Source organism: Aricia agestis, chromosome 13 (genome assembly GCF_905147365.1).
Source record: "Aricia agestis chromosome 13, ilAriAges1.1, whole genome shotgun sequence".
Lineage (NCBI taxonomy): Eukaryota > Metazoa > Arthropoda > Insecta > Lepidoptera > Lycaenidae > Aricia > Aricia agestis.
This window is the reverse complement of record NC_056418.1, coordinates 7,068,466-7,087,301: the sequence shown is the minus strand read 5'-3', so window position 1 is coordinate 7,087,301 and position 18,836 is coordinate 7,068,466. Positions and strand designations below refer to the sequence as shown.

The window sequence follows — 18,836 nt, the reverse complement described above, 5'->3', positions numbered from 1 at the left end:
CCATTAGCGACTGTCGTTTCATATTAAACTCTGCAGCTCACGCTCCGTATTAAGCACGTAATAAATGTATATTAAATTCCGCGCTACTCCATCGATAATTAACTGTAGATTAAAAATTTTACAACGAGAATATTTAAGTAATGATTTGGCAATATTTAAGCTATGATTGGAGAGTAGGTCTTAGGCAAGGTTTGCTTTATAATGTTACTTTTACTATTTAATAATATTATGTACTATTTTATAGTGGTAATGTCCAATATGACCCCTACATATTCCCCCACATTCAGAACAGATGATAATGCAAACAAAATTGTGGAATACTTCTATTATGTGGAAAAGCATCTTATTGTAATACGTCCACTTTCGATTCAGCTTGTTACTGATCGTTTATCAAAAAGGCTGTTAAATACAAAAATATTTATCCACAGTTAACTTAAGCCCACACGCGTGCGAGTCTGTAAGTTTTACATGTTACTACGATACCATCATATTATCACTTAAAATCTGTTTCAGTGAGCACACCGCGGGACTGCAGCCCCACTCTGTCGCCGCACAACAGCGCTTCACCCTTCACACGGTCTATCGACGCTGGGTCACTCTCCAGGTAACCTTACTTCACTATAACCATATACTTCACTATAACCTAAAGCTGTGTTCTCACCAACTAAACGTGACCAGTGTTGCAAAAGTTCCCGATTAATCGGGAGATCTACTGATTTTGGCGTCTCCCTCCCGATATCGCGATTCAACTGTCCTATCTCCTGATTTTTACATTGTATGTTGAAAATAAATGATTTGCTATTTTCAATGTACCTATCTTACATGTTTTTAATAATATACTTTAATTAATAGCGTAAAATATTGTTGTTTTATTTGGAAAAAAAATCTCCCGTTTTCTACCGATAATTACATGGAAGTTTGCCGATTTTTGTATTATCACTTTTGCAACACTGAACGTGACTGCCAACAGCCAAACGCGAGGGAAAGGTACGCAGTTCATTGGTTCTATGCTATTGCATTGACAATGCATTATTACAAAATGTTATTGAGCTAATGAAGCCTACTTACGTTTCACACAAAACGTTTCAAACAGCTTGGACCCCTTGGAATTACACCGAGATGTAGCTTCACTCTGTATCCTCTATTACTCAGTACTCACTTGCGGTTTTGCTCGATAGTTTTACTCCAAATCGAGTAATACTGTGTGGACCGCAAAACTCACAGCTCGAAGGCTCGCATCGAGCCGGCTCGATGGAATTAAATATATCGATTATGAATAAAACTATCGAGCAATTTTGAATGTGTGGGCGAAATCCCGAGCCGCGGGTTTTGCCTGATGTTATTGCTCGATCGAGTAAAACCGTATGTGAGTACTTAGTATATCGGTTGTATCACGGGGAGTGCTCTGAGGAATTGTTCGGAATCATACCACCTGCAACTTTTCGCCATCGTCCCACGCGAAAAACATACCATCCTCATCACCTTAATGAGCTGTGGCAGTCTTCCACCGTGCGTTTCTCGCAAAATTAATAACGGGTAATTAATGACAAAAATATTATGCGCTTCTACACGTTCATTATTTTGTAATCAGGGACCAACGTAGAGAATGCGCATAATAACTTATTGAAACATATTTCATCAAAATAATTTATATTGAATACGTTTTAACGAGTTTGTGAATTACGATTAGATTGTGGAGACTCGACCGCCTTAATTACGTTTCTAAAGGCTTTAAATAATTTCGCGTCGGCCTCAAAATCCGCGGGGATATTTTTAATTACACTTTTACAGCCTATTTTAATTAAGGGACTAATTAAAGTAATATTAATAAGCTTAAGGCTTTTTACAACTCGTACAGCTTCTATAATCTCTAAAAAAAGACTGAAGGAGAGAAATATGGGCTATTTCTTTTTAATATCATCCCATGTACTATCAGAGAAGTTGATTCATATTATGTAGATGGCGGGCCAATGTAATTTGGTTGCGTTATGTCAAACTTAGCCAACAGATCACGAGTCATATCACGACTGAGTAATAACTAGCTATTTGACCGAGCTTTGTTCGGTATTCGATAAAACACGAATAAAATGAGATTTTCTGAAAATAATTGAATTAACTGAACAGCCAAAATTAGCGCTTTATAATAAAGTCGGAAATCCTTACCAAAATTCAATTGAATCAAGTAAACGGCCGTTAGCGCTTCATAATAACACGACTAAACTATTAATTACTCAATCTACACTAAATTGGTATAGAAGATAGTCAACGATGAATCGAGGTAAATAGTGTAGGAGACAATATTTGTGGCGGGTTCAAGATTAGCTGAGACCAAATATTTGGCGATAAGGCTCGACTAATTGCCCCTCATTTATAGATAAACTGGGTAACTAACATTTTACAACTAAAGCAATTGCTCATTTTTCCCTTTTTTAATAATTTTAACAAACCTTGTAACTTACCTCCTTCATTGTCTAGATTTACATAGCATCCACATTGATTTTCCCAGTCCTAAAGCCTCCATTTATACAATAAAACCACTTCCGAAAAGGAGGAGGTAATACGTTTGACGACCTCTGTGGCTGGTGGTGGTGGTGGTGGTGGTGGACCTCGGTGGTGAGCGCGTTGGTAGGGGTTCGAATTCGAATCCCGCCGACGGAACAAAAAGTTTTCAAAGATCCTGGGTCATGGATGTGTATTAAATAAGTGTATCATATAATAAAAATCTTACCTAAATGTATAGTATAAAAGTATTAAATATATTTCCGTTGTCTGGTACCCGTAACACAAGTCCTTCAGGTACTTACCACTGGGCCAGACTGACATGGTGAAGCGCGCATAGATATTATTATTATAGATATTGTTATGATATTATTATTCATTTTCCCGTCCTTTTTATTATTATTTTTCATTTGTCCTAAAGACAATTATTATTAGTCAATTATTATTCATTTGTCCTAAAGCCTCCATTCATGCAATAAAACGACGGTTTTCAAATTGTTACTTACCCAATTCATCCACTCATGTCCTCATTTGTGTTCGCCCTCCCTGGCTCCTCCCATCGGGCATCACGCTTAATTAATAACACAAATATCCGCCAGTAATATTAATTTATTGAATATCGTGTTTGGATATCGCGATAAACTTATTAAGCGAAATAATATAATTTACATTGATATAGAGGTGCCAACACTGGATAAGAACCGTATGTTAGCATGTTAGAAGCTAAAACTGAATCTAGTGATACTGCCTTCTGGCATAGGCTACTGTATCAATTTAAATAATCTCACTAGTTCCCGTTTTTTGACGTTCACAAAGTGTATAGTATCAGGGAAGATTCTTAGGCAGACGGTGGGCGAACGTAATTTGGTCTGATTATGTCAAAACCAGCCGACAGATCACCATTGAACCATTGAATTGACATAATTCGACCAAATGACGTAGGTTCTTTATCTGCCTATAAATCAATTTCTTCGGTGGTACCTATTTTGAATAAAAATATATTTTATTTAAAACATATTTTTACAACGCGAGTCAAGGGCAGTTTACATTGCGACGCGACAAAATTCTCAATTGGAAAACGCAGCTCAACTCCGCGGACGGCATGTCTGTCTATTCAATATAAATATTATGTAATTTCATAATATGAAATTACAACTGAATATTATTTACTAACTGCATATTATGTAGTTAGTAAATAATATTCAGTTTTAATGGCTCATTTAAAAATGCAACACATCGCATTGCCTTTTCAAGTATAATCACAATCACACTTGGGCCTTACTGTGGCACTTACAGGCACTTATGTAGTGAAGAATTTGACAGATATAAATTAATGAATAGAATTTATGACATAATCTTGATTTTTTTTTATGAAATAAGGGGGCAAACGAGCAAACGGGTCACCTGATGGGAAGCAACTTCCGTCGCCCATGGACACTCGCAGCATCAGAAGAGCTGCAAGTGCGTTGCCGGCCTTTTAAGAGGGAATAGGGTAATAGAGGAGGGTAGGGAAAGGAAGGGAAGGGAAGGGAATAGTTAAGGGTAGGGAAGGGCATAGGGTAGGGGTTAGGGGATTAGGCCTCCGGTAAAATCACTCACTCGGCGAAACACAGCGCAAGCGCTGTTTCACGCCGGTTTTCTGTGAGAATGTGGTATTTATCCGGTCGAGCCGGCCCATTCGTGCCGAAGCATGGCTCTCCCACGTATAATTATAGTCAAGTAATTAATATTTGGTCTCTGAGTGCAGTTGGAGTGCTAAAATTAAACCTAATAAGTCTAGAACAATTATTATTGTCTTTATTACTGTACACCTAATTTCTCGCCATTATTGTATGTTTATATGCGTCTAGAAAGTTCTATATTTTGCAAAAGTGATGTCGTGACAAGCCACAAGGTAGTGCCAGGTACGATCTAGGTTCTTAGTATATAGACTACAGATTTAAAGTTGCCATTACTATCGCAGTTAGTACCCATAATTATTTTACTGCACTTAGTACTAAGTTAGTACTTCTACTTAAGAACTGTGGTATAAGCTACGAATAATAAAAACTAAGGAATCGTAACTCCCATACTATTACCGTTTTAAAGGTTCCTTTTGATCTGTCATGTAACGTCGGCCTAGTACCGCTCAAGGTCACCTAAATATTGCAAATGTATTGAAATGTGTACCGGTACACTTTTTTGACAAGTATTGTGGAGCATGTTTTTTGACGGAGTTACTTTTCCTTAGTTTTTATTATTCGTAGAGTACGAGTATAAGTTATGGACACATAAAAACAAACGTTCTTTTCAGGAAAATTTATACTTATGTTTTTTTTTTTTATGTTATAAGGGGGCAAACGAGCAAACGCGTCACCTGATGGAAAGCAACTTCCGTCGCCCATGGACACTCGCAGCATCAGAAGAGCTGCAAGTGCGTTGCCGGCCTTTTAAGAGGGAATAGGGTAATAGGGGAGGGTAGGGAAGGGAATAGTTGAGGGTAGGGAAGGGAATAGGGTAGGGGTTAGGGGATTGGGCCTCCGGTAAACTCACTCACTCGGCGAAACACAGCGCAAGCGCTGTTTCACGCCGGTTTTCTGTGAGAACGTGGTATTTATCCGGTCGAGCCGGCCCATTCGTGCCGAAGTATGGCTCTCCCACGTAAAAAGTATCTGAGTAGGTATACTCTAACTTGACTAAAATACGTGGTATCTAGCTCGTATTTTAGTTGGGTTATATCAAGCCCAATTCGACCATGACTAAAATAGACCAAGTAACGTAGATCAGATCCGCCGTCTGTACATACATTTCTTGGCATATGTAACAATAAAACAATCAAATAAAACACAATTCGCTTATACAAATACGAACATGAAAAGGTAGATTGCAAATAAAATGCCTTTGAACTGAAAATCTTTTTTCATATCTCCGTAAAGATTAATTCATGACAGTCAAAGGAGAGAATATCAAATTGTGTTAGAACAACATAATGTATTGGATGTACCGCCTACGTGGTCGGTGCTACGCCTACGTGCTACGGTATCACGTAGCGATACGTGGGCGTAGCGGTGCTACGTAATCAACGCTACGTATTTGACTATTCTGTTCCAGTTTTTAATAGCCTTTTTTTTTAAATGAAATAAGGGGGCAAACGAGCAAAGCAACTTCCGTCGCCCATGGACACTCGCAGCATCAGAAGAGCTGCAGGCGCGTTGCCGGCCTTTTAAGAGGGAATAAGGTAATAGGGGAGGGTAGGGAAGGGAAGGGAATAGGGGAGGGTAGGGAAGGGAATAGGGTAGGGGATTAGGCCTCCGGTAAACTCACTCACTCGGTGAAACACAGCGCAAGCGCTGTTTCACGCCGGTTTTCTGTGACAACGTGGTATTTCTCCGGTCGAGCCGGCCCAAGCGCGTGTTCAGACCAAACTGACTATACGCCGCTGAATGTGAGCAGGCTCACTGTGAGCCCCAGTGTGAACGTGAAAATATACGGTATCGAATGTCCGCGCCTACGCCTAGCGTAATGGCGTATTGTCGGTTAGGTGTGAACGAAAAAGTGAATCATCATCATAATATTAATACGTGAACGAAAAACTTTGTAACCCTTTTTACGAAAAATGGGGAAACGTAGGTGAATGAAATTTTGCACAGTTATAGTTTATATGGTGAAGGAGTGCATCGAACTAATATTATTTTGAAATTATGCTTTTATCATACATTTTTTTAACAAATAGAACATTACACACACTACAACACACACAGATGAGAAATGACAGATTTTTGAGTGACAAGCCTATACATACGAATTATACTCTTTTATTTATGGTTGAAGTCTGTTGACAACAAGTTGACAAATTGAAAATGGATTATAGTTTTTTTTTTTTATTGAATCTAAGATACTATTAGACAATGCTTACACGGCCAGTCTGAGATCAGCTAAGTCCCAGAGACAAGAGTTGAAAAAAAAAAAGATAAAGTCAATATTTTTTACAAAATATAGGTAGTAGTCCTAATGTCGTTGAAACTAAGGTCGAATTTCGACCATTGGGCGATCTCTAGTATGTATGGAAATATAATAAACTGCGTAACGTTCGCTTACATTCGGCGGCTCACAGTCGGTTTGGTGTGAACACGGCCTTACTGCCGCGCTCAGAGTGTAATATTAATTACTCAAATTTAATAAAATTTTGACAAAAGCTCCATACATTATCTGTCAAATTCTTCATTTAATTGAAGGTTAATTATAATTAAATATCCCTGAGTACGGCGGTTAGAGTATTGTTGAACGATTTATTGGTAAAATTCATTTTCGAAGCTTCAGAATATAGTATACTAGATGATGCACTCGACTTTATTCGCAATTAAATCGTTTCACGCAAAAACCGCACATTTTACGTACCGAGTATAAAAAACAGATTGACATATTTTAGTATTAATTAGTAGATATATTATCTATAACAATCGGGAAACTTTTTAAATAACAATGACTTTATTAAACCTCTGAATTTGTTGGTAACTTCATCACAAATTTCCACATACTCCAAACCTCAAGTCGAATATTCTCTATCGAGGGGACAAGTTTGAATGCGCGGACTACATCAATCAATCGGCATTGTTAAACTTTTGGCTTCGGTCATTGGCTTTTAGCTTTTCCAGCCTACCTACTGCTATTATGGTATACTTTTTTCCTTAACAACCACTCTGATCAAAAATATTGTACTCTTTTGGATTATAATTTTATAGCTTTACTAGCTGTCCCGGTGAACTTCGTGTCACTTTAAAACCTTCCCTGGACTTCTACGAATATGTTAGGACTAAAATCAGCCCAATCCGTCCAGCCGTTTCCGAGTTTTAGCGCGACTAACACATTTGAAAATCCATTTTTATATATAAGAAGATATAGATGTTTTACTAGATGATTCAACTTCATTGCACTAAAACTCGTTTATCGCGCGGGAACCGTACATTTTTCCGGGATAAAAAGTAGCCTGTGTCCTTTCCCGGGACTCAAAGTATAAGTTTGGGCGTGGAGAGGTAACAGACAGACAGACAGACACACTTTCTCGTTTATAATATTAGTGTGGAAGTATGGATAGTATGGAATTAATGTATATTCATAAGCATAATAATAATATGATGGGATCTAAAATTTATCAAAGCGTAGGTGGACACACATAATATTATTGTTGCCTACCTACATTAATAAACAAGTTCAGAATCCATATCCATACTATTGAGAATATGAAAGTGCGTATTTAAACTCAATCGATTTATTTGTCGGTAATTCGACATAAAGATTGGTCCTTTGAATGCTACAAAAGATAATATTATAGATTTAATTGTTAATGAAATAAAACAGCCCTTGCATGTGTTTTAATTTATTCATTAAATATACATTTGTTGCTATAGAACAGGGATGGCTAATCGGTCAATCGCAAATGTTAGTTCAGTCGATCGTGGCCAGACGAAAAATATAAATAATTAGACTACCAGACCAATAAGCTAAGCAATGTTGTTTCATTTAAGATTTCAAGAAGTATGAACTTGGTAGATCGCAATTCGCACGGGGTTTCGTTAGTAAACAGTAGATCTAAGGTCTAATAAAGTTGGGGCCACCGCTGCTATAAAAAATTACAACTCTTAAAAATTAACAAAAAAATGCATTATTTATGTGCAATTTCTTTCGACTTCCAACAAGGTTGCGTTAAACGTTTGTCGCTACCATGGATCCACTTCTTAAGCGAAGAGGGATTCCACTTCTTCCAATCTCTCTCTTCCACCAGATCCGTGGAGCAGCTATCGAGTCCCGGGGAGTGCGAGACGGCGCTGCTGGGCATGCGGCCCCGCTCGGGGGCGAAGGGCCGCGGCCGGGGCTCCGCGTGGGGCTCCATCTCGCGCGTGTTCGCCCGCAGCCGACACCGCACCAAGTCCGGCAGTGCTACCAGCGGACACGAGAGCGGTGAGTCTGGGCCCTCTGATTCACAATGCGCAATTCGACTCGGATTCGGAAACCTCATCGCGCGACAGCCAATAAACGCTCGCCGCGCTTGGCATCGACCAATGACCGCACGGTAAAGTTTCCGAATCCGTGTCGAACGGGAATCGTGAATCGCCATGTGGATGCTGCAAGAATGCTGCAAGGATCTTACAAGAGAGAGGGGATTTGCCATAACTGTCATTTACATTATTATCATTATTTTTCTTATTTTTTTAACATGTTTAATGTTACTTAGATAATTAACAGGAGGCTGTAAGAGTGAAACAGTGGTCTCTAGTACGCCCTTGATCCTTTTAGGGCTTATTCTTGCAGGAAACAATGCCATTTGCGTATTCATGCTGTTATGAACGGGGCTTTTATAAAATTATAAGTCCATATGGATTTGACATTATAGCTATATATTTATACGTGGGAGAGCCATGCTTCGGCACGAATGGGCCGGCTCGACCGGATAAATACCACGTTCTCACAGAAAACCGGCGTGAAACAGCGCTTGCGCTGTGTTTCACCGAGTGAGTAAATTACCGGAGGCCCAATCCCCTAACCCCTACCCTATTCCCTTCCCTTCCCTACCCTCCCCTATTACCCTATTCCCTCTTAAAAGGCCGGCAACGCACTTGCAGCTCTTCTGATGCTGCAAGTGTCCATGGGCGACGGAAGTTGCTCGTTTGCCCCCTTATTTCATAAAAAAAAAAAAAGCTATCATGATTACTGTCTCCTAACTCAGAACTATTCTCGCCCTTAAGAGAGGAGTTGGATTTTTTATTTCTCTCCTATTCTTTTTTCTATTAATAATCAAAATTAACATAATCATAAACCCTCAGAGCCAGTATACGCGAGCACGGGCGGCGGTCGCGCCTGGTCGCCGCTAGGCAGCCAGGCAGCACTGCGCGAGGCAGCATCACTGCCGCTGTCGCGATGGCGCGCGCCCGCCATCATGGCCTGGCTGGACCTGGCGCTCGGGATGCCGCAGTACGCTGCTGCTGTCGCTGAAAACGTGAAAAGTGGGAAGGTGAGTTCATACATAAAAATCTATAAGCCTTCGAAATACAATATTGAAAAATAAGTCTCATGAATAAGACCGCGCTAATATAGTTCGTCTAATCTGATATATTATGTATATCACAGTATAAAATATTATAGCAGCCTTAAAATCAAACTCTCTCAACCTTTAAACAAGACTAAAATAGAATCCCTTTATTTAAAACAAAATACCATCGGTGCTTTTCTCGAAACTAATAGCGAATTTTGTTTGGTTGTACTAAACTTTGCGTCTGATTCATGAATGTAAACACTTGGTTCAGCGCCATTTTCATACACACATACATGAACTAATGATATAGCGATATCGAACCCTTACAATGTACACACCGCCTTATTTGACGGTAGCAAACTGAGCATTGTAGTCAACGAAGTTCTATATTATTATTATTTTAGTGATCATACCTTTGTAGTTGCTGACAGTAAGTCTGTAACAAGTTGACTGACAAAAACAACGTTTGCCCGGGACAACTAGTATTATATATTATATTATACACTTATACGCGAGTAAAAAAGATAATATTATATTTTATTATTATTATACTTATATCTTTTACTCGCGCACGATATCTATTCCGGTCTAAAACCGTGAACGAAATGGAAATGGCTCTCTATTCTAAAGATTAAGACTTTAGACTACATCATTCGATTTAGCAGATTTTGTACACATTTTTCACATTGTGTTGCAAATGAGGTGCAAATCCTACTAAGTCTTGATAAAAATAAACAAACCCTTTTTTAATTCTACCTGTATATTAACGTATATTAATATTCTATTCATAACTTTATTCACAAATAAATCTGGAAAACACTTAGCATAATATTGACCACCTTGTATTCATGGTATTATTAATTTCTTGGAGGATAATGAATAATGACTTGATGATGGATCGTTACAGGAACAACTTGTACTGTATCACAATCAATCTTCCTTTACTTTGTTATTTATATTTTCCTCGTTTTAGACAGTTTATTTTTCGCTTAGATATATCTTGCTTGTTTTTGCTTATATTATTTCGCTAATAGGTATAACGTGATAATAATATAATTTGCGTTTGTTTCTTTATTACTTTTTGTTTGTACTGCATAATTTTTTTGTTTCGTTTGTACAACCCTAGCCTTATATGTAGTATATGTAAGTGACGCGATGTAAGCGTCAAATATTGTGTTCTGGTTGTTTCTAGATCCGTTTGAATGGGCAGGTTCTGCTCGAGCTGACGGACGCGGACCTGGAGGTAGGGCTGGGCATCTCGCAGCCGATGCACCGCAAGAAGCTCCGGCTGGCCATCGAGGAGCGCCGGCGGCCGGACCTCGTGCGCAACCCTAGTATCGGTCAGCTGACGCACGCGTGGGTGGCCGCTGAGTGGCTGCCGGATCTAGGGCTGTCGCAGGTGAGTTTTCAATTGATTTTGTAGTTATTTGTCTTCTTCTATCGATGTTCTGCTGAATAAACTTATACATTATCGATATACTGTATAAGCATTGTATTTTCATAAAATATTACCACACCACAACCACAGACTGTGACAATAACTTGAAACTCTACGTTAAAAAGTCAAATAATATAATAAAAATAGAATTCTTATCATAACTCCTGTGAATTGTGATGTTGTAAAGGATACCATTCACGTAGCGTATGCTACTGTAAGTTTTGCACACGAAGAAACCAGGTAGTCAGAGGTTAAAGTACCGAGTAACAAACATAAAATAAGAAGTATCTAGTTTTAATTTCATGTTATTTATATTCATTTCAAACCAAAGATAGAAATATAATTAAAACAGAAATATTAAGTGAAAAAAAACTGTGTTTTTATCTCTGGGGTTTCTCGACTTTCTGACGAGAAAATTATGACCGAGGTTCAAATAATATAATAAAAATAGAATTCTTATCATAACTACTGTGAATTGTGATGTTGTAAAGGATACCATTCACGTAGCGTATGCTACTGTAAGTTTTGCACACGAAGAAACCAGGTAGTCAGAGGTTAAAGTACCGAGTAACAAACATAAAATAAGAAGTATCTAGTTTTAATTTCATGTTATTTATATTCATTTCAAACCAAATATAGAAATATAATTAAAACAGAAATATTAAGTGAAAAAAAACTGTGTTTTTATCTCTGGGGTTTCTCGACTTTCTGACGAGAAAATTATGACCGAGGTTCAACATTTGAATTTTTAATTTCAGCTCTGTTTGTTTTTCGTCTTTTTGGGTTTTAGCCTTTGCGAAAATTTTAATTAGACTGTAAATTTTGTATAAAGGACCAGGTGAGGTCTATTAAAAGCCACATTAATGCATGGAGAGTTCGAGAGAGGTTTTCTGGTGAAGATAATTACAGTATGTTTTGTATGAAATTAATTTTAGTCTGTGTATTTTAACTAAAAATTTTGATAAAATTATTTGGACACGCTTCTGAAGTAAAGTGCCATGATCACCGTCAAAGTTTTTTATACGATCATACATACATCCTAGATCTCGTATTTGATGACCATTCGTCCTGCATACGTCACAACATGCATTTCTCCCCCAGTACGCGGAGTCGTTCCTGTCGAACCTGGTGGACGCACGCATGCTGGACACCATCAGCAAGAAGGAGCTGGAGAAGTACCTGGGCGTGACGCGCAAGTTTCACCAGGCGTCCATCGTGCACGGCATACATCTGCTCAGGATAATGAAGTACGATAGACAGGTAAGTCACGTACATGCTGGACATACGTCTGTTGGACAACAGACTGTATACAAGCTATGATACAAGTTACAACAGAAAGTTGTAACTTGTATAGGCCGCGTAAAATTTTAAGACAGAGCCTACTTTAAGAGACAGTAGGCGCGTTTGTGCATATCTTTTATTATCTACCTATAACGTACAATATCAATCAATAACTTTTGGCGGTCTAATCGCGATCCAACAATAGCTACTATTTGTCAGTAGCATGTACACGGCCGTTAAAAATCCAATAATGCGCCTTCTCCTTCTAAGCTTGTGCAAACCTTCTCAACTTCTGCGTAGCTAGAGAAATCCATCGTGCATGATTGACTGGTTAGTTACGTACTTGCTGAACATACGTCTGCTAGATACCATAAGTGTGACGAAAGCGGAAAAAACCATTATTTTTTTCAGTGTACTTGTTTAATTTCAAGGCCAACCTCTTTTCAGCGGTACAGAATTATAAAATGTTTTTTTCTAAACCCATTAATCATCCCTTATTCACGCTCCGCAGTTTGTCGCGTAGAGCCCGCGGTCCCCAAAACAAACAATAATTTATAATGTCATATCAAACAAGGACGAATCAAGGAAAAACTCGTAATTCAATTACAAAGTTCGCAACGGGCGTCTCAAGTCTCAACACGTTTACTTGAGAGACCGGTAAATACGATTTATATTATGTTTGGAGGAAAAAATTTCGAATACGTATTTGTTTATTTCGTGAGTAAATAAATACTTATCGATTTGAAGAATGATGTGAAGTGAAGCTCTATGATGTGAGATTTTTTTGTTAGTAAGGTATTATAAGATTCATAAGTTTTGGAGCAGAAATTTAGTACCTACCTCTAGCTATCCGCACATCTACAAAGACTAGTCTTGGTAGGTATAATGTTAAGTCTAAAGTTGTAACAAAACAAGACCGTAGTAAGTGTTCTTACAAGTAACTTAGCAGGGCTTTCGTAAAATTATACACTAAAATTATTTTCTCTTTGTGGTATACCTACGTAAACCACTGCTGAATATAGAATTTGGGTTCGAGTAAACCACACAAGGTTCGGCTCAAAGCAGATACTGAATTCTGAATTGAATTTGTCGACGCCCACAAACACTATAAATATAATATTCTGGTGACAATGTGCCTCCTTGGCGAACTCAAGAGTATTTTGACGATAAAACATTGTTTGCTGAATTCGTCTTTGTCTTTAGGAAACCGGTCTTAATGAATTGGTTGTATGTAAGTGGTATGAAATGCCTGTAGTTGTGGCGTGAAACAGACACACATTTTAATTTTGTTGCCTATACAAGTGTAACAAGATTTCAGAAAACATAGCATTGAGAGAGCGCTAAAAAAATGCTAAAAGATTGTTGTTTGCTAAGATACATCGATTTGGAGTCCAATTTTAGGACGTTCTAATGTGGACTTTATCGCATTATAGACTAGTTGTTTTTTTATTTATCAGGATTTTTTTCAGGCGTTTTATACTCCGAAATAGGAAAAATCTTTTACAAGGCAAAGATAATATACTACTGTGTTTTTATCCTTTCCCGTAAACATGTACGAAATTAAAAAAGTAATTTAACAGTCCCCTCTCGGTCAATAGACTGTAAACACGGTTATATTAAAATGCGTTAAATAGTAACAAAAAATACAATCGATTAATTATTTCTTTTGATCGTACAAAATTAATTAATTCCTCTACAAAGCTAATGAATTACCGCCTTAATTGAAAATGTAATTGGGTTCGTTCACGTTTTTTTCTACGTTATTCGTTAATCCGACAACATAATAACCAGTACATTTTGTGGTGTACTTTATGGAAAACCTATCACGCCTAATTGATTTGTGCTTTAACATAGTAATCTTCTATATTTAAACGAGCAATTCTTGTATATATATATATATATATATATATATATATATATATATATATATATATATATATATATATATATATATATATATATATATATATATATATATAATTGGAATCTCGGAATCGGCTCCAACGATTTTCATGAAATTTAGTATATAGGGGGTTTCGAGGGCGATAAATCGATCTAGCTAGAAATCATTTTTAGAAAATGTCATTTTATTCATGTTTTATCGAATACCGAGCAAAGCTCGGTCTAACAGCTAGTTTTTATTTATATGTAGATATATTATCATCAGTCAGTTAAGGTGTGACGACGCGAGCCCTCACAAATCTCGGATTTAAGCTAGTAATTAATATTATGTACTTAGTTATATTAATTATACATTATCTTCTTCGGTTTATAATGAAAAAGTTAATAGTTAATGGAATCAGGCGTTACTTTGCGGAAATCCATAGTTTAAAATTTAGTTTGTTATTATTTTTAGCAATATAGAGGAGGGAGGTGCTGTACGCATGCCTATGCGTACACTCACTCATTTACTTAAAGGTGGAAGTGGTTTTCGCGGAATATTGCTAAAAATAATAACAAACTAAATTTTGAAAAAGTTAATAAATTCTCTTTCGCATTTCCACTACAATTTGAAGCCTGCAGTCCGTCAATCATCTAGCGATCGCCTCGAAAATTCCAAGTACTTTTTACGGAAGGACCTTAAAATTAGCAGCAACAAGTTTTATTTACGCCAGTCTTTTCTGATACTTTTTTTTTCGTAGGCCCTATCAGTGCGACGACACCAGTGCGAGAACGTGGACGCGGACCCGCTGGTGTGGACCAACCAGCGGTTCATTCGCTGGGCCCACAGCATCGACCTCGCTGAGTTCGCTGATAATCTCAAAGGTGAGTGAAACTCCTTTAGCGCTCTTACAGACGAACGGCTGGACAAGTGCGACGGCTGCCGTCGACTGCATTCGATGCGTGCCGTCGACAAGTGCTGTTCGTCTGTAAGAAGCCTTAGTGTGTCGAGAGTAAGAGCGTGTTCACATAATGCGATAATCACAAGATCTTCGTTATTGAAAGGACTGGTAGATTACAATTATATTTACCTGTCTTTGTCATTAATCATTATTGATCACATTATGTCGAATACTGGTTTAAAATAAATAAAGAGGGAATACTAATGAGAAACTTATATTAACATTTCCAGTTTAAATTATGTTTTTAAAGAAGACAAATACAAACAGCATACATCTCTTAATTTCGTAGAATAATTTGTTACTGAAATATTTTAACGTACAATTTCCACGAACACCTGAATTAATTTTCGCGATTTTCGTTAAGTATGATAAGCCTTTTGGGAAGTATAAATATGTGTCATTCCAGCACTTTGTCAACAGTTGAGAATTTTCTTTAATCAATTGAAGAGTTCCTTAATCTCGTCCATTAAGTTCCTTATTTAGTAAGTTAGATGAATTGGATAGATTGATAAATTATTGCTATTAATTATAGATCAAATAAACTTTGTTTTTCTTTACGGATTGTTTATTTTGATAAGTATATAATAATTTACTTTGTTCGTCAAAAATACGAAAACTATCATAACAAAATCATTGAAATAGAAATTTGATAATATTAAAAGTTTTATAACTTTAAGCGGTTTTTTCTAGACAATATAAAAAATGCTCTATCATAATTCATAAATTGCAGTGGTTGAACGAGTAGGTACTTATAAGAACTTCTACAAGACAGTAGTAAACATATTTCATATTATTGAGACATATTTAATTCTTGCTTTTTAATTAAATTGTTGAAATAATATTTTATATGCGATTTTCTTGGGCTTCTATGAATTTATAAAAAAATTATGGAAATTAATTGCAAATTGTTGGTTGTAGCCAATGTCGTTCGATCGCCCGTCGTTTATAAAACCGGTGCTTTTTTAAAAGCCAACAATTTCTTAACTCGACTGCGCTTATTTAATTAATTTAAATTAATTTCTGAATGTCTTCTTATATTCCAGCCGTAAACATTTTGATTAATTTAAGTTTCGTTGTAAGAATTAAGAAATATAAAAATTTCAAAATTAGAGTGACCTCTATCCGATGTATGATTAAAGGTATTCTACGAGTATGGTGACCTTGCGGCCATCAAAATGACGGGCCCACTTTTTTTTAAATTAAATCGGTAATTGTGGTAACAGACAGCGGCGTGCACGGCGGCCTAGTTGTCCTGGAGCCATCGTTCACTGGGGAAACGATGGCCACCGCGCTCGGCATACCGCCCTCTAAGACCATCATCAGGAGGCACCTCGTCGCCGAATTCGACGCCCTCATCATCCCCGCCAGGTAAATACACCACACACACTCTTAATTGAAATGAAAATTAAAAATATAAAACCGACTTCAAAATTGTACGTTATTATATGAATAAAAAATCCCTATCACAAAAACTCACAAGAATCACTTAAATCGGACTTGTAGCTCTGAAGATATGCGAACACAAAATATATAAAAACATACAATATGACAATTGACACACATTCATACATGCACTTTTGAAATTTGGCACATATTATGTTCAGGCGCTGATATAGACTAACATATTATACGAAAACTGGGCAGTTCTGGACTTATTTTACATACATACGGGTCGAATTGATAACCTCCTTTTTTGAAGTCGGTTAAAAATTCAAATAGGTTCACTCATATTCTAGAAGTGAACGCACCGCATGTGTCACGTAGGCGCAACCTGTAGACGATTATAATGGTGGTACAATCCTGCAGGTATACGATATTTTGCCAGGTGGAAGAACTGCAAGTGGAGGCTGCCCGGGCATCCGTGTTGTCGAAACAGAGATAAATCCAAAAAACACAAGCTCTCCTTCGGAAAGTAGCCTCGGTGTCGACCTATCCAAATAGATATTGTAAAAGTGCTATTTTTACACGAGAGATTCTTTTGCTTATCCTTAGGATCCGTTCCTTCTAATTACGCGGTGAAGACTGATATGTTGTAGGAATCATGGGTTGTTAGCGAGCGATCGGCATTACCATTTCGCGTACCACATTCGCCTCTTCCATTCTAGTTGTCGCCGACGGTCAATTAAACGTAATTTTACTTATGCTGTGCCTCAAAATTGGCCTAAACATCTAAGTTTAACTATAAATGTATCAGATGCAACTGTTTCAGACGCTGAGTAACTTTTTCAATTTTTTTACTATCTACTGGCACTATTTTCTTAATTTTGAACTACTTTGTAAAGTGTAGTGTTTGACCGTCGGTGCGTAGGTTTATATCGACATTCCCTCCACGCTGTGGCCCCCGAGTCTCAAGTCGGTGTGTAGAGTTGTAGTCGTCACTATGTCATTCGATCGATCAATTCGACCTTAGTCAATGTACGAGTAGATAATATCGGCGGAAGCATAAAATGCTTTAAGTCATAATAATTGTAAGATTTTACTCGCATCCCATTTTTAAAAACGAATACTTTTATTTCCTCGAGTATCGGTAAACGATTTTATTAAATGTCTCTATATTAAAAGAACCATTCACAATAGCTTTAGGGTAATAACAATAAATAGCATTTATTGATGTAATATTGTAAAATAACTATGTTTTTGACTTGTATACATTCTTATTGTAAAGTTGAGAACTATGTTTACTAGATGTAATATCGATTGAATTATAAATGTGAATAAATCCTTAAAGAATTAAATCGAACGAATCGAGGTATTTCCTTTGCCCCCATACACGGCGCACGGCGAGAGAGAACGGTAAATTACTTTCTGGATTCGTCATGAATGCCTCTCTGTCATCATCATTAGACCGCACCACTCGGGCTTTATCCACTCTATCCATCCCTTTCTTTCTTCCATTCAGTGATTATTTTTCACTAATAGCGACGCTGCAAAGACTTCACAGTTTCGGTACACCACAATTTCAATACCGACCTCGCCTCTTCAAAAATGTCGACTATTTTTTGACAAAAGAGGAAGTTTTGCATACACGAGAGCAAAGTTTAGGTTTTATTTTGACTCCTACTCAATTTGTTCGGGGAAATCCTCAGTAAAATAACTATTATTGAACTAATGTAACGTGATACTATCACATACATCGTAACTTAATTTACTATTAATTACGGACAATCGATTGTTGTACAATGTACCTACATACATAACGGCCATCTCGGACAATTTAATTAACATAACTCAATACAAACACACCACCCTAATTTCATTACTACGAAAATACCCCGTTCCATCGGATCGCCTTTCCAGCGTCGATATGAAAGTTTTTCAAACATGCTTGTCTATTTTATTTCGATTCATTTTACGCTAGCAACGATAACTTTATGTCTTTGTTTCTGTGGAGCCCTCACACATGCGCCGACACATCACGAGGCATGATCGGTATTTTGCATCATGCTTTTGGTGTCTATGCCAATTATTTTCCTTCAGTTTTTAATGTACCACAAAAAAAGAAAACGGATTTTGAGCAGTGTACGACGATAGACGATGCATGTGCTTTTTGTGTTAGTGGATTAATAGTTTAGGTCTTCACAAGAGGCTGTCTGCTAACTCTATGTTGAAATTGAAGGGAAAGTGGCGAATGTTATCCGAGTATCAATTTTCAGGAATATGTTCGGACACCAAATAAGGATGTTGGGTCGGCCATTTTCGAAATCTGTGGCGACAGGCCTGCCCGGCATCGACTTTAGCGCGGACTCTCGCCGGCACAGCTTAAGGG

At 37.4% G+C, this 18,836-nt stretch overlaps 1 protein-coding gene and 1 long non-coding RNA gene across 14 annotated transcripts in view; both read left to right on the top strand.

The window, feature by feature from the left end:
* LOC121733020 (kazrin) overlaps positions 1–18,836 on the top strand; it is a 163,890-nt gene that overhangs the window by 129,409 nt on the left and 15,645 nt on the right. For 5 of the 13 annotated variants that reach the window (XM_042123097.1, XM_042123093.1, XM_042123092.1 and 2 more), the window contains exons 11-18: positions 514–604; positions 8,261–8,436; positions 9,300–9,487; positions 10,701–10,907; positions 12,048–12,206; positions 14,870–14,993; positions 16,294–16,438; positions 18,724–18,835. In XM_042123097.1, the coding sequence (XP_041979031.1) occupies positions 514–604; positions 8,261–8,436; positions 9,300–9,487; positions 10,701–10,907; positions 12,048–12,206; positions 14,870–14,993; positions 16,294–16,438; positions 18,724–18,835 (1,202 nt within the window). Of the gene's footprint in view, positions 1–513; positions 605–8,260; positions 8,437–9,299; positions 9,488–10,700; positions 10,908–12,047; positions 12,207–14,869; positions 14,994–16,293; positions 16,439–16,876; positions 17,038–18,723; position 18,836 lie in introns of those variants that run through there. The other 8 variants (XM_042123096.1, XM_042123095.1, XM_042123094.1 and 5 more) reach the window with 4 other exon arrangements.
* On the top strand, positions 5,883–6,615 carry LOC121733022. The gene is made up of 3 exons (XR_006036479.1): positions 5,883–6,033; positions 6,449–6,453; positions 6,537–6,615. It is a non-coding gene; the product is annotated as an uncharacterized LOC121733022 (long non-coding RNA).